Source organism: Cucurbita moschata, unplaced genomic scaffold, assembly GCF_002738365.1.
Source record: "Cucurbita moschata cultivar Rifu unplaced genomic scaffold, Cmos_1.0 Cmo_Scf00046, whole genome shotgun sequence".
NCBI lineage: Eukaryota > Viridiplantae > Streptophyta > Magnoliopsida > Cucurbitales > Cucurbitaceae > Cucurbita > Cucurbita moschata.
The window spans coordinates 443,449-470,455 of NW_019268562.1; the positions used below are offsets into that span (position 1 = coordinate 443,449).

The 27,007-nt window shown below is 35.8% G+C and overlaps 1 protein-coding gene across 1 annotated transcript; it reads right to left on the reverse strand.

The window, feature by feature from the left end:
* Positions 1-24,269: 24,269 nt before the first annotated feature.
* On the reverse strand, positions 24,270-25,147 carry LOC111434807. Its single transcript, XM_023072189.1, has 4 exons — positions 25,137-25,147; positions 24,903-25,093; positions 24,742-24,823; positions 24,270-24,639 (listed from the first exon to the last, which is right to left on the reverse strand). Exons 2-4 carry the CDS (start codon positions 24,985-24,987, stop codon positions 24,270-24,272), a joined length of 537 nt encoding a protein of 178 aa, XP_022927957.1. The 5' UTR covers positions 24,988-25,093; positions 25,137-25,147.
* Positions 25,148-27,007: the final 1,860 nt, after the last annotated feature.

Sequence of the window (27,007 nt, forward strand, 5' to 3'; positions counted from 1 at the left end):
GCAAGGTGTAACAATTTTTGTATATCAAAGTATGCTTGCCTATCCACTTAGTGAACAAGTTTTCAGTTCATCCCACCGAGGAATCTAGCCATTGTATCATCTTCGTCTTTATGAATGCATGCTCTATTCATAAGGACCTCCATTTCTGTGTAATATTCTTCAATACTTTTCGATCCTTATAGCAGAATCTAGTGTTTTTGCTTGAGTACTCGAGAATAATGCTTCGGAATGTAACTTTTTCTCATTAATGTCTTCAATTCCTCAACGTTTCAATTGGCTCTTCATAATTTCTCCTCCACTCTATTTTCAAAGATGTCCACCATATATTAGCGTAATCACAAAATTCAGCCACAACAAGCTTCAATTTTCTTTCTTCACCGAAATTGTTGCAATCGAAAACATTCTCAATTTTACTCTCATATTGCAAATACTCCTCCGGATTAGATCTCCCATAAAAAGTTAAATTTTAAGCTTTACCCCCAACTCCTCTTTCTTCTCCTCTGTGTTCCTACTCCCTCTAAATCCTTTTTGGTGCTAAAATTTCTCTACCCCTTGTTCTGACTCTTTCTCGCCCACCCGTAGGACTATGTCATCTTCTTAGATCTCCCATAAAAAGAATGACATTGTCATCTTCTTCATTTTCAATTTCTTCATTTGAGAGTACTTTCCTTCCTTGAAGATTATCTAAGGCTATTTCAATTTACTCCATCCTGTTTGTCGTGTACTAAGAACTTGATTTAAACAAGTAATAGTTCTGACTTGTGTTTCTCTCCACCTAGCTTCATTGATCTCCCCTCCATTTCCTTTGTCTTGGTTCATGATTGTACAAACAATAGTTAAATCAGTTTAGGATCTCACGTACACGACTCACTAATTTTACACTCAGGGACACTCGTGTTTATTACACACAAAGTAGGCTATTTGGGAAAGTTACTAAATTATGATCAAGGTAGGCTAATACATGGATAAAACAAGTCTAATAATAGTACGCTATTCAATGAAATCATGATAAGTTGATTATGAAATAACAGCAAAATAAAAACAAAAAATAAACAAAGAAAGAAGGGCACAAATATATTTTTGGATTGAATTGCATATTGAAGAAAAAAGAATTCCAAAGAGAATGGAGGTGTAGATTTGAGAAGAACTAACTTTCCTTCTTAAAAAATACTGTAAAATTTAGAAGTTATCTTCAAGTCTAAATGACGAGAGAAAAATAATATCAAACACAAATATTCCATATTTAGATGGAATAAGAAAGAATATGAATAGAAGATTATTTAATCTTGAAATAAAAATATAAACGGTCTAAAATAAATGGTAAGGACCATTTATAATGAACAAATATGATAAGGTTTATAATGAACAAATATGATAAGGATTTCTTTTTTTGTTTTTTTTTTCAACGTCTAAATATGATCTTCAAAAAGAAAATAAGAACAAGGTCAAAAGATGATGAAAAGGATGGAAATGGCAGCGAGAAATAAATGGACAGATTTGAAAAAAAGAAAAACATAAACCAATAAACAAGAGATAAAATAAATTCTATAATAGGCCACATAGATGCAACCTAGGCTCTGATACCAAATTGATCAGCCAACCCTAATCCTCAACCCAACCAAAATTTAGTTGAAGCAAAAAAACCTCTTGAATCAAAGAAATTAACTAATTCTCCAAGCTTTTGTTTTTGTATTTTTTTTGTATTTTTTTTTCTTTCGTAGGTTTTAGTCTTCTTGTTAGATATTCGTCAACTATTCTCAAGTGGCAAGTCATCAGTCATCTGATCTTTCCGGAGTCATATGTCATATAGTCATATATTGCATATTCGCCAACTCACCCATTGGAACTTGAATAGATAGTAGGGGAAATGGTCTGATTTCTGGTATCCATAGAAGAGTTAAACTACATGACACCAATGGCCAAGAATAGCTTAGATAAGCTAAATAGGGCAGAACGTAATAACTCAATTTTAAAAACTTCAAAGCACAACTATAATAACTCTATTTTCAAGGCTTCAAATCATTTGTCATGCCATGTACTAACAAAGAAAAAAATTGATAAAATTTTTACTAGATTCGAAAAATAAGGACAACTACTCGTAACACATAGAACTGACGTGACAAAGAAAAAAATTGATAAAAATTGGAACAATATTTGAAAACTAAGGACAACAACTCGTAACACATAGAACTGATGGCTCGAGACAACCCTACTCTGTGACCTTAACTAACAATTAGTGATCCCCAAAAATGGAAAAGTAATATATAGTGCAACTAAATAAGTGACCTACTTGTAGGCAGTAATCGAATCCTTGGTCGAGCAAGTTGCCACGGGTTTTTCATTATGTTATAGAAAGTTCAGGTGTAGATTATATGTAACGACCTTAGTTTTCTAGGGACCTAGAGTCACTAGAATATGCATGATGTAACTGTTTTATGCGAAAATATTTTTTACATTATGTTTTTTGTATCGAAGGGACCCCTAAAAATAACTCAACATTATCATTAAGGATGCTAGATTAAGACTATGTAACAATGTTAGGAATAACGAACCTCCATAATTATATGACATTGTCCACTTTGGTTGAAGGGTTAAATTTTTCCACATACTAAAATGGAATGATTCATTACCATTGCTAAAAAGAGAGCTTGAATCTCTCCAACCTTATCGTTAACAATCATACGCTCTAACCAACTGAACTATTCCAACAAATTATGAGTATTAATCTAGATATTGTCTACTTTTGCTCGTTACATATCGTCGTCAACCGCACGATTTTAAAATGCTTCTAATAGTGAGAGATTTTCACATGCTTATAACAAATGTTTCATCCCCTCCCAACCGATGTGGGATTTCACAATCCACCCCCTTGTATTCCCAGTAATCTTGTTGGCACACCACCCGATGACGAGCTCTGATACAATTTGTTACAAACCAAGCCCACCTCTATCAGATATTGTCTACTTTGGCTAATTACGTATCACCATCAGCCTCACGATTTTAAAATATGTCTACTAGGATGAGGTAACCACAACCTTAAAGAAAATGCTTGGTTCCGCTCTCCAATTGCTAGCAGATATTGTTTTTTTTTTCCTATTACTTATCGTTGTATGTCTAAAAGTTTTAAAACGCATCTATTAGGGAGAGCTTTCCACATCCTTATAAGGAATGCTTCATTCCCCTCTTCAACCAATGTTAGATCTCAAAATAAATAGTTAGGATGGCCGAGTGGTCTAAGGCCCCATACTTATGTTTTGGTCCTCGTGAAAGGGTGTGGGTTCAAATCCCACTTTCGACAACTTTATATTAACTACTAGGGTAAGTTTTCTTTTGTTCATTCTTTGTTTCTTTGATACTTGTTCTTAATACACATTTCAGAGTCCATATCACAAGTGTTTAACTTAATAAATTACTTGGAGTAGGCATACAAAACACACACAAGTATTAGTATTAATCTTATATTCTCACTTTGTCAAATTGCTAGTTTAATCTCTCCACTTTTCATTTTTTATTAAACGATAAGTCTGTCAAATTGCTAGATAAGAGTTTAAAGGCATACTTACTTGGTCTCGGTAGGGAGTCCTCCTAAGCTAGGCCATAGAGAAACCTTGGGCTCTAATACCACTCTGTAAGGATTAGGCTGTCGCGATGGTTCTAAAAGACGGGTAAATTTTTCGTGAAATAAACAAAAGAATTTAAAAAATTATATTTACATAATATCAAAATAAAATTTATACATGAGTATTTAAAACACAACATACTAGTTAAAACACAAAATAAGGAACGGGCACAAAACATTTTAAAGCAAATGGGTTGAGGACAACGAGTGAGGTTTGTCTATGACACTTGCTTCAGAGTCCGCTCTTGACCTCGACCAACTCCTTATTACCTAAAACAAATGGAGAATAAAGAATAAGACAGACTCTGTAAGTAGCTTACTTGTAGGCTCTTAATGGTGTCCTTAATATTCTAGGGTACCACATTCTTTGTTGTTGTCTTGGTCTTGTTCTTGTTATTGTTGTAAGTACTTAAGTTCTCCAGTTCTTGTTCTTGAGTTGGGGTTCTTATCTTGATTATCTTGAGGACCTTGGTCCCTGGATTATGAAATGTTGGTTATTCTTTAAGGGCCTTAGTACATGGTTCTTGGTTCTTGTCCTTAGAACTTTGATCTTTATCCATGTTCTAGACCTTGATCTTTCTCTTGTTCCTGATACTTTCTTTGTTCTTATTCTGTTCTTGATTCATTCTCCAAGACACTCCCCCTAGGATTTATGGCACTAGCTATGCATCTAACAATCCTGTGCCAAGGCTTTATGCCTTCTAAGCGATACAATCTTAACCTACGTTCATGTCTTCATGAGTTCCAAGCGATATAGTCTTAACCCGCATCTTAGGGCTTGCCCTACGATATCGTCTGCTAACCTATGCCCAAGGCTTCATGCATTCCAAGTGGCATAGTCTGAAAACCAACATCCAAGACTTCTTAAGTTCCAAGAGATGTAGTCTAATTCTGCATCAAGGGCTTTCCCTATGATACAGTCTGAAACCCTAAGCTCAAGGCTTCATGCGTTCCAAGCAGCGTAGTCTAAATCATGAGCACGTTGTACCGTGGGATGACTTAGGAGTTTTTTATTCTTGGCCAGGGTAACTTACTATATTCTTGTTTCATCATGGCCCTGACTACTCCTCATGATAAACGATAAAGGTCATGTGGTCGTTGCATACATGAACATGACATCCTACAAATCTTTTGGGTACCCGTAACATGGTGCAAGGCATCTCTTCTAGGTGAGAGAAATGAGGCCAATCATGATATTCTGCAAAGGAAACATGGTGCAGAGCATCCCATCTAGAAGAAGAAATCTTGGGCCTAAAAAAGCATTGCTTGGTGGGATGTCATAGGTCACTTTGGACATGATTAGACTTTTTGTGTCTGAGGACCATGATCCCTTATCCTTGAGTGGTACCTTGCATCTTCTTACTTAGGTAGTTGTAAAGCTTGTGTGGTGTTGTTCTTGGTTCTCAATCTTGTAAGTTTCTAAGGTTTGTAATTCCATGAGGCATAAGTTGTAACTTGCATTTGTAACCATATGAACCAATCTTAGCATGAGTTGTTCTAGAAGGTCATAGATTCCTAAGGAGTTCTTTAGAGGATTCTAGAAGAGTCTTGATTCTTGTGATTCTTGTGATGTTTGCTTTAGGTGTTTCTTGGGTCCTAACTTGGTTTAGGTTCCAAACTTGCTCCAATCAACTTGAAACCTCAAACATATCTTCATGTCCTTCATAATAGACCTTATAAGAAGTACGAAACCATTTGGAGCACGTATAGACCTTAGATTTTCATAAGTCGTCCTAGGGGCATTTTGGTCATTTTACCCATAATTCTTGGTTTTTTTACTTAACGTGTTCCAATAGCTTTCAAATTTTCATAAGTCGTCCTAGGAGTTCATTTAGTGGGTTATTTTAACGTTACTTAAATCTTGAGCATTTTGATAAGTTTAGGGCGTTAACTCACAGTTCTTTTTCTTTTTCTTTCATATATCCTAAACTCATACTTATTTTAGTGTTCATATAGAAAATTCAATGGATTCCTACAAGTATTTTTTAACAAAACGTCCAAGATCACTACTTACTTCGTCGTCGACATTTGGAATTTTTGTTCTTGAGCTTCTAGTATCCAAATTATCTCAAATTTCCTTCCACATACTCCTTTGTTTGTCTAGTTTTTGGAACCATAAAGATTTTCGTAAGAACCTATCAGGAAGGAGGTTAAAATTGAGAAAACTGAGGGAAGGTCAACATATACCTATCTTTGACTTTATTGGTCAAAGTTTGACCTTTGACTTTGGAGTTCATCTTCTTCATTGGTAGCTAGAAAAATCTCGATTTTTTCTTATCAGACCCCTCTGGTTTTATCTTTTTACAGCTATATATAGACATCTAATGGATTCAATTGCTCTACGAAACCTTTAAATGAAGTTTCAAACAAGAAGTAAAGACCAAGTTCATACCTTTTTGTGGTCTGTAGCACAAGTTATAGCCTTCCAAAGTTCATCGAAAAACATGTTTCTCGCCGGAGTATATCTAGCAATCTTTTATTGGGCAGCCGATTATAAAACTTTTCATTGCCTGATTCCTTCATGAAACTTGTTGTAAATCCCATATGAAATATGTATGAGTTGGTAGGAAGGAAAATGATTAACCATAGCCCTCGAATTTGGAAGAAATTCGAGAAAGAAAAATCCATAATCTAAGAGCTTCAAACTCGAGTTTTAGGAATTCTCATCACTCGATTCTTGTCTTAAAACTTTGCCCCAACTTTAGACTTTATAGGTGAAGCTTCCACTGACATTGAGAGCTCCAGAATCGTCGTGATTTAGAATTTTCTGAATAATTCGTCGGAAATATCCTCTCCGATCAGCGAGCTACCAACTTTGAGTTCGAATTCCGACAGTTTGATTTGATGATCTTTGAACGTTCTAGATTGTATCCAAATTTGGAGAAAATCCAACGACACCGTTTTGAGATTCGAAGGACTTTGTGCAGATGACCCATGCAGAGGTTTTTATTTTCAGCAGAATGGCACTTTCGTAATTATCCATATCATCAAGGTAATTTGGTAATTTGCCACTTTCAAAATATTTTATTATTATTTTTTCCGAAAAATTCATAATTTTCCTAAAAATTTCTTATCTCTTGTTGGTCAGTTTTTCCGTCCTTGAGCATCTTGAAATTCCCTCTAGATAAGAAATTAAATATCCGAAAATTTCCTTCAAAATTGGAAAGTGACCTTTTCGTCCTTTTCGCTTAGGTTTTCATTCCCAATACTTCTCCAAAGGCCTTATTCCTTACCGTTACTCAATTAGAGTATAGAAATTACTTGCTTAAGACCCTTCCTTGCTTAATCCTCTTAATTTCTTTATTGGATCTTTTCGGTCTTACATGTGTGGCTTTGCTTCATTTTTGAGGTGTTGCAGCTTCTTACCTCGACCGACCACCAACAAACAACTAAAAAAGAAATGTAGAAATTTAAAATAAACAAACAACTGGATTCCTTGGGACGACACCCTCTGTGACCACATAGTTCTCGAGCAGCTCTTCTTACCTTAACCAATAGTCAACAAACAATTAAAAACTAAATGTAGAAATTCAAAATAAACAGACACGACTGAATGCCTTGGGACGATCCCCGCTGTTTTCCGCATAGTTTTCGAGCAATGCTTCTATAACACTTGTTCATCGACTGCTCGATTCACATGAGTTACCACTAACATAGATATTTTACTTCAAAAATTGGTTAGAAAACAAAAAATTTCATACATGACAAGTAAAACATGTGAATCAAGTATATTTTACAACACAAAATAATCCAACTAAGTTTTCAACAACAAAAGCACATGTACTTAAAACAGACTCAGAAAAGAATTCCTTGTTGTCTCGACCTGCTGGTCTCGTCCTCGATTGACCTGCAACTACTTATATGGCCAAAAAAGTTAAAATAATCTTGATAAGTAATTTATTCACAAGTTTATTACTTTTCTTTCTAGTTGTTCTTAAGTTTTATTGTCCATTAATTCCTAGTTTCTTTTACTTGGATCATTTGTAAGTTAGCGAGGTATTTCAACTACCTCTCGCTGAGGTTACTTCTATATGGTTATTTAGAATTTTAGGACTCGTACGTAAGACTCAATCTCAATCAATTACGATCCGTCTACTAATTTCTTTAGTAGCATGTAACATCATATATACCAAAGGTCTGGAATGCTCATTGTTCCTAACTTAGCACACACTGCGTCGGTCAGGAACTTTACGAGAATTAGTAAACTACAATACTCATATTCTAAATTTTTCAATAATTTGTTTGGCGATAAATGGAAATGCAGTAAAGATGAGAATCAATATTTGATTTACCATGGTTAGAAGAAATATCTCTCTAAAAGAAAAAAATTTTATGGACAAGGTCAACTAAATTGACAAGCATCCAAAGACATTGATAGATTTTTCGACGCTTGCTTATTTTGTTAGTCAATGTAGGCTACGTGACAAAATTTAGTGCATTTAGAGATATTTTTGCCCGCCATAATCTACCTTTGAATCCTCCAAAGCCCCCCATCTCCCTTATATTTCTTCTTCCCCATTTGCTTCCCTACTCCTTCATTCTTCCATTTTTTGTGTTTTTTTCACGGTGAATGGCTATCCATTTGTAGTGTTTGAGGGAACTTGCTACTTTTTGGGTTCTCTCTTTTTAAATATTTTTTGTTTCCTTTGTTCAAAAATTATGTGTTCAGTTAAGGTTCATTTTGATGATGTTACTATAACACGTGTCGAACCAATTTGGATCTTAGGCACTCTAAGTACATCAATTATAGTAAATTAGCTAGCAGTTCAAAAGCATTAAAACTCAATGAGTTTGAATACTAACCTTTTGTAGTTCAAATTTCCTTTTCCTCACGAACGGTTTCGAACCACCACTAATGTCTTCCCTACGATTCTTCGGCCTTAGAACGGGATTGTGGAATCCGATGAGTGTTGAAACTTGATAGGAATTTAGTATTTGTAAAGAGAGAGTTTTGAGAGATTTTCTCAAAGTTTTTCAAGAAGAATTTACATGTACCTTGATCACTCTATTTATAGAGTCATATTTGCATGTTCATGCAAATTTGAGATTACCAACTTGCATGCTTGCCACATAATCCCACAAATTTGAGTGGAATTTTGACACTCAAAATTCGGCTCAAATTTGTATGATCACGTGGCAAGCATGCAAGTTTGAGTGAACCAAATTTTGACACTCAAAATTCTACTCAAATTTGTGGGGTTTATTTGGCAAACATGCAAGTTTGGTTAAACCATATATTGACACTCAATATTCTACAAACTCAAACATGGATTTTTCTATTAGGTGAATAAACATTGACTTTCTTTATTTTAATTCAACAATTAATTTAAATAATTAATTTCAAATCAAATAATATAAATGATTAATTAAAAAATTTAATTAATATTTAACATTAAATAAAATGCCAATTCCAATCAATTCCGGCACATATTGATTATCAATCACTATTCATAATTAAAATATTTAAATCTTATTTAATATCTCAAATTCTCTCTTTTTGTTCAATTCATAATTAAAACAAAATGAAGTTAAATATACGTATATATTTAACGTGTATTCCTTAATTTGAATTCGAACACTTTGAACTCACTCGTCACACTGTTCTAAGGTTTAGTCCGATATGAGCTAGCAAAGGGACCTAATGGACCTATAGATCATGGGCTCCAATGATCCGAGATTAATCGGCTAAACTCATTAACCTTGTTAACCAACATTCGTTAACTACTAGGACACTCCATTGTAGCCTAGTAGTTGCACTTCCCTCACTATAGATATATTTCTGTCCATTTGATATAACCATGTTTAGTAAGTCGATCCTTCACAGGTTGTTCGTAACTAGAGCTGGGTCAATTTACCGGTTTACCCCTAAACTTACTCTTTGTTTCTTAAGTCCCACTGATCCTCTAATGAACAATTGGTTTGTGGTCCAACCACCAAACCGAATCCCTCTCGGGCCAATGAGAGGGTGGGGCCCCATGTTCAAGACTTGGAGTCAGTATTTAAGGGAACAACCTCTCTACTATACCTAAAAGCGGGTAGAAGTGAATTCCATCATACACCATATGTCCCCAGCTATTCACCCAGTCTTACCCCTGAAATTGGAGGCTTATTGAGTCAGCGAACTCGGGCCACTCTCATTCATACAAATCTAAGGATAATTTCGAATAAACAGGAGCTCGTAGTTAGCTCAGGATTAAGATCGAGTTACCTAGGTCATCAAATGAAAAAATCAGTCTCAACAGTAAACGACATTATAAAGTGAGAGTGGTTTTCTTCATGGTTCGATCTTATGCAATACTCATTGCATAGGACGCCCCTACTCACATGTCTCCACATGTACAATTTAGTGATCACGTTGTTTATATCATATACAAGAGTGGACCGCATCCATAGTGCCCCAGAATAAGGTACTCAGCCTTATCCCGGTACTATAGATCATTTTGACTATATACTTTCACTTGATTCACTCTTATGTCTCTACATATAGTTCAAGTAATCATACTATAGCCAGAATGTTCTTAGTTTATTGGATTTCGATTAATGATCATAACAATCTTTACTGAATAAACATCAATAATAACTTTATTGAAAACAAAATATGTTTTTGTTTACAAACTATGAGTTTTAGGACATAAAACCCAACACATTTGGGGTATGCCCAAACAAAAAGTAAGCTTCAATTTAGGTTTAACACTTAGAGAGTAATATAGGTACGGTCAATATACTTCAAACACCTTAAAAGGGATACCTAAAAACAATTTGGCTCAAAGTTTCATCTACATTTTATTTCAACGACCCGAAGCTATCCCTAAAAATTACTAAAACATTATAACTCAATTCAAGGGTTTTGGCCAATAGAAAAGGTTGGACGATAATATTACCTATGAAATCTCATCGAGAATGCTTGATTAAGACTAAGTAACAATGTTAGAAAACTCAAAGATACCCCGAAAATGAACTAAAAAATTATAATTCACTATAAGGGTTTTGATTTAATAGAAAAGAAAAATGACTAAAACATTATAACTCAATTCAAGGGTTTTGATTCAATAGAAAAGGATAGATAAAATTTCCCATGAAATCTCTTCGAGAATGCTTGATGATTAGAAATCACGGACCTCCATAATAGTATGATATTGTCCACGTTCAAAAATAAGTTCTAGTTGTTTTACTTTTGGTTCCCTAAAAGGCGTCACACCGTAGGCATCACAACCATGGAAATAGTAATTCTTACTTATAACAATAAGCAAGTAGAATGGCCTATTGGCTTGTTGGCTTCATTCCCCTTTCCACACCCTATTGGCTTGTTGAGTGGGCATCATCGTATTGCCTGAAACGATTCTCACATCAGGCTTGTAGTGGGATTTATTTTAGCTATCAGTGCTACTGGAACTGTGCAACCTGAGGTAGCACAACTTAAGGTGCGTCCGTCCTAGTCCCTAAACCTTGACGAGGTGGGCTATCTTCACCTCCACCTCTTCCTCTACCTCTAATATAGGGTCATCTCCTTCCTCATCGTCCTCTTCAGTGTCCTTATGTGGCAGGATTCTAAAACCAATATATAATTTTTCTTAAGTCTATATCTCGCTAACATAAATTACACCATATCACATATAATCACAACATATAATTTAGCAAACCTGACATATTCATAATAATACAACTAGGTGGAACATAATGCTACCATAAATCATATCATTAGAGTTCAACATATTTGATACTAAATTACATTCAATATTAGTAAACCAAAAAAGTACATGTAATTAAAGGCATTTCTTTATCTTATCTTATACAAGACATACCTGACGGTGACGGGACATCGATGGTGAAACCATGGAACGTGCTAAGCCTATCTCGTAGACAAGTCTATCGAATCTATAACCTAGAGCTTTGTTACCAACGGTAACGACCCTAGATTTCTATTAGCCTAAAGTTGCTACCGTCATCATATCCTATGCTCTTATACGAAATTAAACATTTAAACTTCATCTTAAAACACAAACTTCATCTTAAAATACTGTCATGGACTTACTCGTTCGAAAGCATCTTTAAAACAACATAAAGTAAAAATGCCCTATACTAACCTATGCATAGCAAAATAAAATACTGCTATTCTATGCACGTGTCATTATCTCTATTTGTGATGTCGTCGTCAGCTGTACAGGGGAGTCTTGCCCTTACCTGAAATAGAAGTAGCACAAGGCTTGAGTATTTTAAGAAATACTCATAAGTGACACACTACTGAGGCTAGGGAATGCAAACACATGCAACTAATGATCTTAGGAACCTTTTGTTAAAAATATCATAAGGGTGTCCTCCAGTCCAGAAAAAATTTGATGTGTAGTACTTCCCTACACACAACTCACACGTGTGAGCATGGATCTCTAGACGGTTCGCACCCTATAGACCCATGATAGTCGAGCTAACTGTCTGTAGCGATGTTTGGAGGTCAGAAGACCCCTGAGTATCATGCAAGGCATGATGATGATCATCATTGTAGTGTACGCATCCGTACTCATCATCATAAATGAGAAGTAACTTGATGTATATGTACACAAAAAATGCATGAGGTCCCTAGGGTTTTTCATCTTTAGAACATTTTTATGACACAACCCTATATACACTTCACATCTAATTAATATGCATGCCTTGGCCTTCATACGTTCATCATCATTAACATTGGCTAGGGTTGTATCTTAAAAAAACTCAGTCTCATAGTGCATCATGGCATTTAATACATGCACCACGTCTTAATATGGAATAATGTCATATTAATCAATCTTATAATCTTCCATCTTACATCGTCATGTTATCATGCATCATCATCATCATTTCGTCACGATACAACGTCATAATGTAACGTCATCATGTAACATCATCATATAACATAATATAACATCAGATAGCATCGTCAAATAACATAGTCATAGTCAACACCTCATAAAATATAAAGCATTAATGACACGTGCAAGGACCACTGGGCATGTGTCGTCATACATAAATCAAGTCGTCCGACTTAGTCGATAGTAAGGCCACTTACTTGGTTGGTCTTGGCCGACATTTTCTCTAAACTCAAGTACGTTTGAATTTTTTCTCTCGAAATTACTCCAAGTGTCATGAGGAATTGTTTCCTATTAAAACGTCCATCTCGCTTCGTTAGTAATTTACATTTCTAATCTAATTTAACTTTAACTTCACATATAAGACATTATACTGGCCTTAAATATTTCTACAAGAGTAAAAATAAGCTACGGAAGGGCATTAAACGTAAAGGACGATGTCAAAATGTCAAACTGAGCCTAATACTCAATTTTTGAGCCTAGGACTCCGAGATGCCGAGCCGAAGGAGCCGATGTATGCAACCGTGACTTTGTCGCCGAAGGACATTGATATATGAGAAGGTTGCAAAGTGGTTCGAGGCGCGGGTCTCGAATGTTCATGTGGGCGCGCAGGTCTGTGTAGTGGATCTGTGGGTTGGGCTGTGTTTTGTGTATTTTGGCTTGAATGTGGGATTTTGGGCAAACCATAGAGGAACTAGACTACTGGACTGGTTGTTGGTGGGTATCTGGTTGCTGTGTTGGGTATCTGGTTACTAGGCCAAACTGGGTATAGGGTTGCTTAACTGGAATGAAGTTGCGGGTATTCGAGTTTAGGTCCTAGCAGGTGGACTTCGTCTTCTCCACTCATTTCCACGCATGTTCCTTTCTTCATTCCTTCGTATCAAAACTTGTTGTCTACATCCTGTTTCTTCTCCTTCATTCTCATGGTGTTAACCGTCTTTGTACGTTCGATCCTACCCCTCTATCTCGCTTGTGTTGTGTACATCGGATCCCATGGTCGTCATCTCGACATCATCATTTGTGCGAAGGTACCTTGCCTTTACCTAAAAAATAAGAGCAATGCATGTATTGAGTATTTTAAGAAATACTCATTAAGTAACCCCACTACTAGTATAGGGTAATGCATACACGTGAAATCATGGTTATCATAAAACATCATTTCATGGCCCTGGTCTAATATTCCTGTCCGGGTAGAATTTGATGTGCAGTACTTCTCTACTCACAACTTACATACACACACATTTGCTCCCAGGCGAGCTCGCATACCTACCAATTGACCCGGGCTTCAACTAGCATACACTCATGCTGTTGGTATATCATGGAGGTAAGGGAGTGCACATAGTATTGTGGTGTATACAATATCGTATCATAACATCATTGTCAACATAAATGTCGTCAGCTATGTGTCCGTACTAATCATGACGGGGAGGTATTTTGGTACATGTGAACATATAATATGAATGTGATCCCAATTGTTTAAAATAATGGCATATAACTATGAATAAAGTAGTGACGTTCATAGGCATAACGTGTCAATATGATATTCCATAACATTATATATCTCATCATTACAATAAGTCATAACATAATAACCAAATAGTAGTGAAGCCACTTACATGAGAAGCTTAACCGGAGTTGCTAAATTATACTTCAAGTGCTAAGTTTTAATGGTTTATCGCATAAGCCAACTTTTATCGCATAGCTAAACTTGTAGAACATCGTGGGGTTTCCTATTATTACATTGTTCATAAATTATAGTGTCGGCTTCAGTTCATTTAGAGTAGGTAAAAATTTCCACAACCATAAGGAATGACTCATTCCCATCACTAGAAGGAGGGTTTAAACCTCTGACCTTGTGGTTAACAGCCACATGCTCTAACCAACTATTACATTTGTTTTTATTTTTAACTAGTACATAAACAATTTGATACACCATAAAATATATCTAATTTATTATTATCAATTGATGTACTTAAAATGCATTTTAAATGAGTACGAGAATTAAAAAATTTTAGATTATATATCGAGTACAATCGATTACTTATTGTCTAACGACTCTAATTTTCCCATTAAAAAATAAGGTCCCTACGACATGCATGTCATGATTACCAAGTACAGAAATCCTTTAAAATAATTTACTAAAAAAATGTCATGGACTCAAAGATTCATAAAAAACCATTTAAACCAACCAATATCGAAATCAAAATACAATAATTTAAAATAATGCAACACACTTATCAAATCTAAGGGCTACTACATCAAATGCAAATGCAACTACCTTGACTTCACTATCATGGTCTCCACAGTGACACCATCATTCATACATTGTTGGCTTACCTTTACCTAAAAAAAAGTAGCACGTGACTTGAGTATTTAAAAATACTTAGTAAGTACCCCACTATTCAGGTTAAAAAATGCAATCACATACAATCATGGTGGGATCTATCTTTTCTTAAGACATCCTGACCTTATTCTCTATTTCAAGTTCGAGTAAGGTTTGATGTGTAGTACTTTTCTACACACGAAAGACACATGCGTACATGGATTCATTAAGTGAGCTCGTATACATACCTCATGGGTCTGATGGCAGGCTAGCGAACACTAACGTTGCCAGAAACCACAAAGGGAAAGGAGCATGCATAATATCATAGTGTACATAATAAGAAAGTGTACACATGTGTACTAATCATAACGTGAAAGTCTCTTGATGCATTTGACATGCGAAATGAATGAGGTCCTATAGTTTCGAATCATGATACATAGTTATGATGCAAATCATACATCCATTTTATTTTTCATGACATAGCATTCCTATGAGGCATACATATGTATACTGGACAAATATTTTATGGTTAATATACATGGTTTATCAATGTCTCATAGGCACAAAGTGAACATGTTAACATAATACGTGTGGTGCAATATGTGAAGGTTATCATTCATATCGCAACGTAGATTCATAACATATATTTCATTCATATCATAACATAAAATGTAACACCCCTAAGTTTCTTAAGCTAATTAGTGACGTAACTCATGCCTGCTTAAATCATAAATGCAGAAATTCATAATAGATATTTTTAAAATAAGGTCATGGACTTACATAATCAATTCAAAACATGAAATTCAACCGTTTTAAAGGAAAATCAAGCTTCACACAAACACCTAACAAAATTGACTGAAATCCAATATGTCCTATCATGTACTAACTTAAAATTCAAGACATTCAAAACATTCAGCTGCCCTATTATTGTCTATTCTGACTTCCATGGCCTGCCCAATGTTCACCTTCATCAATTCATAGGTTCTTTACCTATACCGAAGAGATTAAGTTAGTACATGGCTTAAGTATTTTATAAAATACTCGTGACCCAACTATTGGAGTTTGATACATAAACACATGTAATATATGAGTGAGACCTATCTTTTATAAACATAACATAGCCTTGGGCTCTTATAGTTTCGGGAAGGATTGGATGCATGGTACTTCTTCATACACAGCCTGTTGGGTTTTATGTCCTAAAACTCATAGTTTGTAAACAAAAACATATTCTATTGTCAATAAAGTCATTATTGTTGTTTATTCATTAAAGATTGTTATTGAATATAGTGAACTTTACGATCATTAATCTAAATCCAATAAAATAAGAACACTCTGGCTATAGTATGATTACTTGAACTATATGTAGAAACATAAGAGTGGACCAAGTTCAAGTATATAGTCAAAAGGATCTATAGTATAAGGATAAGGCTGAATACCTTATTCTGAGGACATTATGGATGCGGCCCACTTTTGTATATGATATAAACAATGTGATCACTAAATTGTACATGTGGAGAATGTGAGTGGGGGCGTCCTATGCAATGAGTATTGCATAAGATCAGACCATGAAGAAAACCACTCACTCTATAATGTCGTTTACTGTTGAGACTGATTTTTTTTTTCATTCGATGACCTAGGTAACTCGATCTTAATTCTGAGCTAACCATGAACTCCTATTTATTCGGAATTATTCTTAGATTTGCATGGGTGAGAGTGGCTCGAGTTTGCCGACTCAATAGGCCTCCCATTTCAGGGGTAAGACTGGGTGAATAGTTGGGGACGTGGGGTGCAAGATGGAATTTGCTCCTACCCAGTTTTAGGGATAGAAGAGGAGTAGTTCCCTTAAGTACTGACTCCAGGTCTTGAACAAGGGGCCCCACCCACTCATTGGCCTGAGAGGGATTCGGTTTACTGGTTGGACCACAAACCAATTGTTCATAAGAGGATCAGTGGGACATAAGGAACAAGAAGCAACATTAGGGGTAAAACGGCTAATTGACCCAGCTTTAGCTACGAACCACCTGTGAAGGATCGACTTACTAATCATGGTTAAATCAAATGGAAAGAAATATATCTATAGTGAGGGGAGTGCAACTACTAGGCTATAGTGGAGTGTCCTAGTAGTTAACGAGTGTTGTTGATTAACAAGGTTAATGAGTTTAACTGGTTAATCTTAGATCATTGGAGCCCATGATCTATAAGTCTACTAGGTTCCTCTACTAGCTCATATCGAACTAAATAATAGAACAGTGTGATGAGTGAGTTCAAAGTGTTCGAATTCCAATTAGGGAATATGCGCTACATATATACGATATATTGAACCGCATTTTTGTTCTATATACGAATTAAACAAAAAGAGAGAATTTGAAATATTTAAATAAGATTTAAATATTTTAATCAAATATGTGTCGGAATTGATTGGGATTGGCTTTTGAGTTAATATTAAATATTAATTAAATAGTTTAATTAATCATTTAATATTACTTTAATTTGAAATTAATTATTCAAATTAATTGTTGAATTAAAATGAAGAAAGTCATAGTGTTGACTTCATTCAATGAAAAAATCCTTAGTGGAATTTTGAGGTGTCAAAATTTGGTTTAACCTAACTTGCATGCCAAATAAACCCCACAAATTTGAGTGGAATTTTGAGTGTCAAAATTTGGTTGACTCAAACATGCATGCTTGCGGCATAATTCCAAACATTTGAGTGGAATTTTGAGTGTCAAAATTTGGTGATCTCAAATTTGCATGCAAACATGACTCTTTAAATAGAGTGATCATGGTACATTGAAGGTCTCTTCTTGGAGAAAAACCTCTCACAAACACTCTCTTCATATATACAAAATCCCTCCCAAGTTTAGTCACTCACTAGATTCCACAATCCTGTTCTAAGGCCGGAGGATAGTGGAGAAGACACTAGTGGTGGTTCGAAACCGGTTCGTGGGAAAAAAGGAATTTGATATTCTAAAAGTGCCTAAGATCCAAATTGCTTCCTCATGTGTTATTAACACCATCACGACCTACATCCATGCACATGGGCCCACGGGGTGGGCTCGTATCGTACCCCTGGGCTTGACTTGGTCGGGCACAACACATTATACGTCACCACATGCCATAGAAAAAAAATGCTAGCATGATATCACGACGAACATAAATATCAAACGTACATGCCCGTACTAACATAACATAATGAAAAAGTATCCCAATGCATATGATATTACAAACATGTATAAGGTTCCATAATTTACCTTTCATTACATAACATTTAATATCTTTCATTTCTTTTTCCTTTCATAACAGAGTTCATTTATGTAACATGTATGCATGACATCTCACAATTAATCACAAACTTTACATGTAAGATATACATTTCATTCATGACGTTTCAGTTCATTCATAAAAAAAAGTGTAATGGGTTTACATGCATACGTGACGTATGTCTCATACCAATACAAAGATACATAAACATCTCATAACATAAACATAACACATATTTATGGTACAATTATAAGCCACATGACATGCACCCTCATAGATTAAACAATAGCCTAACTCAAACAATAAGGTGGCTTACTTGGTTGGTCTTGGCCAAAGTCATTAACAATTTGGTAGACACCTCGAAACAACAATCCAACGTCTAACTCTTACCTATAGCAATTAATATAACATGCTTAGGACCTACTAATAACTTAACTTAACTAAACATTATGATCAATTCCAATATAACTGACGAGATGCATGTCCTTTAACTAACGAGATGTATAGGCTATGACCTTCCAATGTTGTATCCACATACACTCGAACCCTTTTTTTGGAGGCATCACTACAAACAATATAACCTCCTAAATCTTTAGAACCGTAAATACTGGCATCGACACTAACCTGAGCTTCAAACCTTGGAAGCTCGCTTCAAATGTCTCAGCACATACAAATGGAACACCCTTCCTAGTCTGGTGCATGAGTGGTGAAACTATATTGGCAAAATCTCGCACAAAACGTAGGTACTACCCGGTTAGACCCAAGAACCTATGCACGTTTGAATTCAATGAAAAATAAATTTTAACTTCATCAGGGGAGAACTTAAATGAAAACTTCATTTTTATTAAAAGACTTATATGAAAGTTTTGTTCACTCAGAAGTCAGTTGCGTATTTATAACTTACTCAATAACTCGCTACACGTAGTAAGATTATAGGTAAATGACATTTATTCTGAATGTCGTGTATAACAAACATCTAATGTATAGTAATGAATGTAAATCATTATATACGGTAGTTTGTTATACATAATAAAAATACATATAGTAAATAGAACCATATCTACCATTTTAAAGATGTATTTTGTGAATTTTTTGCATTCATACTCGAAGTCATCAATATAAATATCTAATCCACATTCTTTTTTTATTTTCTCTCTTCTATTATTTGTTTTATATAATTTTTTTAATATATATGTGAGATATTGTGCAATCCTTAAAAAAAATACCAAAAGAGAAGGTGCTGGTAAGGTTGAGTTTCCATCCAGCCCTTCCACACCAAATTGGAGTTAATAAAGAGTACTCCAAAACGACTTGACAATCTATATTTTATTTACATGTCCTTAGAATGCGAGTTGTTTTTTCTTTTCTCACTATTAACTTTGTATTTATTAGAGATTGTATTAACAAGTTGAGAAAGACAACACTAACTGTTTAGATCTAAATAGTCATTGATATATTAATACGTAGCACATGGGTTTCATTATTGTCTTCTTTTTATAAAAATAGAGTAAACATAAATAATTTGATTTTTTTTACTTCCGTAATGTTACCTAGAATATTCAAATAAATTTTAAATTTGTTTCAAAATAATCTTTCTTTGAACTCTATTAAAGTAGGATGGAAGTAGGATGGAAATGAGTGAAGAAGAATGGTTGAATAATTGTACAAATGATCTAATAAATTAATTAATTTTGTTGCGTTGAAACCCTATCAAATATAGAACTAAAAACAAAGACACAAATCATTTTCAAAATTTAGAGATCTATAAGAAACAAATAAGATACTATTATTCTTTTTAAAGTTCATATATTTATAACACACAAATCTTAAAAAATTTGTGGTCCCATGGTCTAGTGGTTAGGACATTGGACTCTAAATCCAGTAACCCGAGTTCAAATCTTGGTAGAACCTTTTCTGTATTTTTTTACTTAAAATTCACATACATAATAGATAAAAAGTTAGAACTTGTTTAGAGATCTATACGATATATACTTGGAAGTGTATAAAAATATTATTTATTTTATTTTATGAACATCTATGGTCCCATGGTCTTTGGAAGTGCATAAAAATATTAGTTATTTTTTCAATTTCATAAATTTATAAGACAAATTTTATGAACACCTATGGTCCCATGGTCTTCGCCTTGAGCATTTCTCCCCTCGATTTCTTTATAAAACTTAAAGATGATGATGTCTTAAAGTGCATGGTCTTAATTTTGGAATTTGATCCTCCGTCTGCAACTTATTCAAGAAAGCAGAATTTTGTTTCCTTAGGCAACCTTATCTAAGACGTATTAACTCTCGATTTCTTCATTAAAAGCGCTCAACCTAATCTTCTAAAGCTAAAGAAAGGGTCAATTTTGAAGAAAATGGATTGTAAGTAAGACTTCGATCCTTGCTCCAAAATTTTAAACGAAAATAATTTTCTTCAATTGGACTTGCTCTGAGTCTTCGTGGTCTTCTATGGAAATATTCCTTGGAGGTTCGAAAATCGAAGATGATAGGTTTCTTGAAAAATTTTCATGTAGCCTCTTATTTAATTTTCGAGCTTCAACCATCTTCCTTTAAAGACGAACCAAATTGAGAAGTTGTGTTTGAGGCACCTTCAACACTTTATTTCATGACCAAACTTGTGGGTAGTCTCATTTAGAAGGTGCAAAAGCAGGTTTGAAGGAAAATGATTGACTATGGCTCTCAAATTTGGAAGAAATCTGCGAGTAAGAAACCCAAATTATCAGAGGCTATAACAACTCACAGTTGAAGGTTCGACTTAGCTCGATTCTTGCTCCAAACGAAAGCTCCTACTTCAGGATTTATAGAGAGAGCTTAAATCGATATATGAGCTACTAAGTCAGGAATTCACACTCCTTAACATTTGTTTTAGAGAGCAATAGCTCAAGTCATTAAGAGGAAAGAATGGGCCCACACGATATATGAACATTAAAAGTTGATCTAGATAGTTATTAAAAAGAAAAAAAAACATGCATACATATAGAAACAAGGGTTCCCTCAAGCATATGAACCAAGAAGGCAAGGTTAAAAGGTTTTCTCGGAGTTCGACATCGTTGTGTGAGTTAGAGTGATGTTGTTAGGCTCACTAATTTCCCATAGCTTAAGTAATTTTTATGAATCAAATATTGAACAAGGTTTCTAGACTTGTTTTATAATAGTCTTCATATCGATTCGAGGAAGCTAATCTGAGACAAAAAAGATAACAAGATGAACCCTTAAGCCAACTTGATACCTCTATATAAAGAGGGCGGATTGTGAGATCCCACAACAGTTGGAGAGTGGAACATTCTTTATAAGGGTGTGAAAATTTCTCTATGCGTTTTAAAAGCTTAAGGTAATCCAGAAAATCCAAAGAAGACAATATCTGCTAGCGATGGGTTTGGGCTATTACAATGTGCAAAGCCACGAGAACGTGTCATCAGACAACACACAATTATAAAAAATGATGGTAAGTCCACTTACTTGGTTAGCCTAAGCTGAAGCTACTACGACCATTTGACGTTAGCTTAATGCTGGCCTCTAAATTTTAATTTTGCCCAAGAAGTCCAACAATTATAAATTAAAATTCTACTATTGAAATTAACTCACCCATAAAATAATTTAAACTTACTCATAAGTATATAAACTAACTAAACCTACCTGTGCATTAATAATATAATCTTGATCCTAAAAATTTAACTAGCCAAAAGGTAGTCATACTAATTTAAGCATTTGAAAATTTGAAAGAAGAAAGGGTACGAGCGTATCAAACCCAAGCCGGATCAGTAAATTATTGAACTAGAGCCGTCAAAAAACATATTCTTTGACTAACTTTAAACCGTTCAAGTGGGCTTATGAAATGAAGTGATGGACCTCCCTTTTACCGTTGGGCAATACCATTAATTTTCTTAATAATATCTTTTCATGATACGGGGTTACAAGACTACGAACTTTAAAGATAATGTCTTAAAATTGGAAAGTTTTGAAGTTTTATTAAGCATAAAATTATGTAACCTAAACTCGATTGGTTAGATTCGGAGCTATTGATCTGCAATTTGCATAAATCCTTTGTTCCATTAGCTAAGTTTGTTAGAATGTCGCGCTAATTAAGTGCGAAGGTGGCAGGTTTGCCACTTGGATGAGTCAATTTCATTAATTCTCAATGATATCTTCAATGATACGGGTTAAAGCACTACAAACTTTAAAAGATAACAACCTAAAGTTTTAAGTTTATTATGCATAAAATTATGTAACCTAAACTCGATTGACTGGTTTAAGGGCTACTGCTCTGCAATGAGCATAAAACTTGTGGCCTATTAGATTAGTTGGTTAGAACGTCGTGTTAATAACACGAAGGTTGGATGGGCTAATTTCATAATGACTTAAAATTAGAGAGTTTTAAGTATTATTATGCATTAAATTATGTAACCTAAACTCGATTGGCTAGATTAGGAGCTACGGCAGGTTTGACACTTGCATGGTCAATTTCATTAATTCTCAATAATGATATATTTAATGATATTAGATTTAAAAGATAATCACTTATAGTTTTAAGTTTATTGTGCATAAAATTATGTAAGCGAAACTCGATTGACTAAATGAGGAGTTACCGATCTACAATGTGCATAAGGCCTATGGCCTATTAGCTCAGTTGGTTAGAACGTCGTGCTAATAATGAGAAGGTCATTGGTTTGACACCTGCATGGGCTAATTTCATTTATTCTTAATAATATCTTTTCATGATACGGGGTTACAACATTACGAACTTTAAAGATAACGACTTAAAGTGTCACGACCCGATTTTCGAGGCTTCGAAAATCAGACCGTGAACCAAAAGACGAAATCGAAAACAAACAAAAAGAAAATAGAAGAAAAGAAAACCAAGGTAAAAATATAAAAATACTTTGAATTAAAACAAAAGAGAGAAATTTCCTTGGTTAATTATTACAAAAGAAATTGCAAATACAAAAGACTCTAAAAGACCGAAAAGGGACTGACGCTCCGAAACGACCCCCTCTGTGACTGTACAACTCTCAAATGCTTCTCTACCTCGACCAGCAGCCAGTGAACACCTGAGAAAAATAAATGAGAACGGGATGAGTATAAAAATTATACTTAGTAAGCCACCTACTTGTAGGCTCTCTTCGCATCTTAATTTAACAGAACTCCCACGGTTTCCTAATTCGGTTCTAGGACCTCGGGTTCTAACCTTAGTCTCTTGGGGCTTGCCCCTTGAATTTCACCGGTTTATCGTCCTTTCATTAGTCACCTAGCGGTTCCTTATGCCAAGCTAATATGGTCGGTATCTCTCTATGAGGCGCTACCTCTACATGGCTATCTAGAACTACATGGTACCTAGCCTAGGGGTGTGCTGAATACCCCTACGCCCATGTAGTCCTCCTATGGGGGGGCGTGACCCAACCCGTTCCCATGCAGCTAATGGGCTGTACGACGTGGGGACACATTTCCCATGCGAAATGGCTAAGAACAGTAAGGACTGATCAGGGACCCTTGGTCCTACCACGAAGCTATAGATACCGTTCTCACGCTAGCAACCTATGAACCCCCTTAGGTACTTCCTTACCGTGGTAAACCGCTAAGTTTCTAGGGGAAAATTAAGTCTGTCTAAAGCAGCATATCGCTCCTAAAAGAAATTCCCTAATCTTATCATAGAAATGGGCCTAGCAATTAACAGAGGGTGCATGCAATCTTCTTCTAACATCATAGTATGTAATTCATGCAAACTAGGCATACCGGCTCAACGGGACGATGACCTCCATCACGCACCCAGAGCACGAGGTTCGCGTTCAATGGGGCAAATTCGTCCATCGAGCACCCAAAACCCGGCATACACAATTCTAACATAAATTAAACGCATGCATACGTACAACGGAAGCTTAAAGCATACAAGCAACACTCAGATAATTCACCCAACACATCATAACAATCCATCTAATTAATCTCATTCATGGAGAGCTAATTTAAGGCAAAATTACTAACATGCATACATACAATCCAAGCGAACCCTACAAGTATTTCTTCCTAAATACCGGGTGGTGACTTACCTGGTTGACGCGTGCCCCTTCGCTAGCGTTTCTTAGCCCGTGATGTATCCAAAAGTACTGATTTCTTTAAATTAGGTCCCTATTCACGTAAGAACAGTATTAGAACTGGAACCAGGACAAAAGTCGGGCAAACAGAAAGCAACCGGGCCAAATTGGTCGTTCCACGCGCGCTCACGCGCCAGCAGCACACTGGGAGTGCGTGGCCACGCGCGCGGGAAGACGCCAGTCGCAGGCTGCACGCCTGCCACGCGCGCCCGCCTCCGCGTAGTCGCGGGTCGGCTCGGCTCGCGTCGCGATTCGGCCCGGCTTGCGGGCGACACGTGTCGACGCATCGCTGGAGCTGCGTTGCTCCAGCCGATGGTCGACGCGTGTCCGGCGCCTGTCGCAGCCGTCCGGCGCCTGTCGCCACCATCCGCCGCTCGCCGGCCGACTCCTTTCTTCTTTCTTCTTCTCCTTTCTTCTCTGCCCTCTGAAAACCGAAACACAACCTTCTTTTCCGATTTTTATATCTTTCGATCCGTAGATCGGATCGACATGATTCCTTCGACAAAGTTTTAGATCGTGTTATTAGCTTTATCCTCGTATTTTTTCGTAATTTTTGATTAACTACCGGACGAGTTAAGAAGATCGGACTTTCACTCACCGTTCTCGGACGACTCGCGGATCTCCGCCTTCGGGTTGAGGTCTCGGCCAAACTTCTTCACAGATCATGCGTAGAGTTGTTCCCAGATGAATATATAAGATTTGAGATCTTGATTCACAAAGGGAAAACCGTAGATCTGAGAAAACGTTCAAGATCCTTACCTTGCGGGTTTTCCGACTTCTTGATGAAAAATGGGAGTCCGGCCACCCACATTCTCTTTTCCCTTCCAAGAAAGTCTCTCTGCATGATCTTCACCTCCTTGCATCATGATCCTCACCGGAATAGACTCCGACGGTAGTTTTCGGTGAGTCTTCCGGCGGTTCATCATTTCTCCTCTCTCTAGGTTCTCTCACTATCTCCCTTTTGCAGGATTATGGATGGGGTTTCGTTTGGACCCCCCTTTTTTCTTTTTTTTTCTTTTTTTTTTTCTTTCTCTTTTATTCGTATGTTACTAAAAAGGAGGGTATAGTGACCAAATTACCCTCCAGCGATTAACCTTACCATCCTTTTAATTTTCTATCATTTTTCTTTTATATTTTTCTTAAGTTCTTTTATTCCTCATCATTTTTTCTCTTCCGTCTCATCTCGGATTTTGGTCTTTACGACCTTCAATAAAATTGAGAGAGATCGACTTTTAAGGTAAACTTAGATTTCAAACTTTCAATTGAGGCTCGGGTATTACATAAAGTTTTAAGTTTAGTATGCATAAAATTATGTAACCTAAATTCGATTGACTACATTAAGAGTTATTGATCTACACTGTGCATAATACCTATGGCGTATTAGCTCAGTTGGTTAGAGCGTCGTGTTAATAATGTGAAGGTCGTAGGTTTAACACCTGCATGGGCCAATTTCATAATTTTTAATAATATCTTTTCATGATACGAGCTAAAACACTACGAACTTTAAAAGATAATTACTTTTTTAAGTTTATTATGCATAAAGTTATGTAAACGAAACTCGATTGACTGGTTTAGGAGCCAACGATCTATAATGTGCATAAAACCTATGCTCTATTAGCTCAATTGGTTAATTGTCGTGTTAATAACGTGAAGGTCGTAGGTTTGACAATTACATAGGCCAAATTTCATTAACTTTTAATAATATCTTTTCATGATACGGGGTTATAACACCAAGACTTTAAATCGACGTGACTTGCGAGGTAACCTTTCACAATTTTTCTTTAGATCTGAGCCGTGTTTAAACCGACGTGACCTGCGAGGTAACCTTTCACAATTTTTCTTTAGATCTGAGGCGTGATATGTTCTTCTATGAAGGATGAAATTTGAGGATTTCTGAGAGTCCGGATTTGAGTCGTGATATGTTCTGAGAGTTCTTTCAGGAACAAGAAGGAGGTAGATGAGGATTTGTCCTTTCAGGAACAAGAAAGAGGTAAATGGATTTCTGAGAGTCCGGATTTGAGTCGTGATATGTTCTGAGAGTTCTTTCGGGAACAAGAAGGAGGTAAATGAGGATTTCTAGGATGAAATTTGAGGAGGTAAATGAGGATTACAAGAAGGAGGTAAATGAGGATTTCTGGGATTAAATTTGAGGTGAGGATTTCTGAGAATTCTTTAAGGAACAAGAAGGAGGTAAATGAGGATTTCAAGAAAAGAAGGTAAATGAGGATTGGTAAATGAGAATTACAAGGAGGTAAATGAGGATTTCTGGGATTAAATTTGAGGTGAGGATTTCTGAGAGTTCTTTAAGGAACAAGAAGGAGGTAAATGAGGATTTCAAGAAAATAAAATAAATGAGGATTTGAGTCTTTGAAGAACAAGAAGGAGGTAAATGAGAATTTCAAGAATTTCTGAGAGAATTTCTGGGAGTCTAAGATACAAGAAGGAAGTAAATGAGGATTTGGGAGTCCTTTCAGGAACAAAAATTTATGGGAGTTCTTTCCGGAACAAGAAGGTAAATGAGGATTTGAGTCCTTTAAGGAACAAAAAGGTAAATGAGGATTTGAGTCATTTCAAGAACAAGGAGGTAAATGAGGATTTCTAGGATTGAGTCCTCTCACGAACAACAAGGAGGTAAATGAGGATTTCAAGAATTTCTGGGAGTCCTACAAATTTCTAGGAGTCCTTTTAGGAACAAGAATTTCGGGGAGTTCTTTCAGGTACAAGGAGTGAGGATTTGAGTCCTCTCAGGAACAAGAATGAGGTAAATGAGGATTTCTGGATGAAATTTGAGGTGAGGATTTCTCAGAGTCCTTTCAAGAACTAGAAGGAGGTAAATGAGGATTTCTGGGATGAAATTTGAGGAT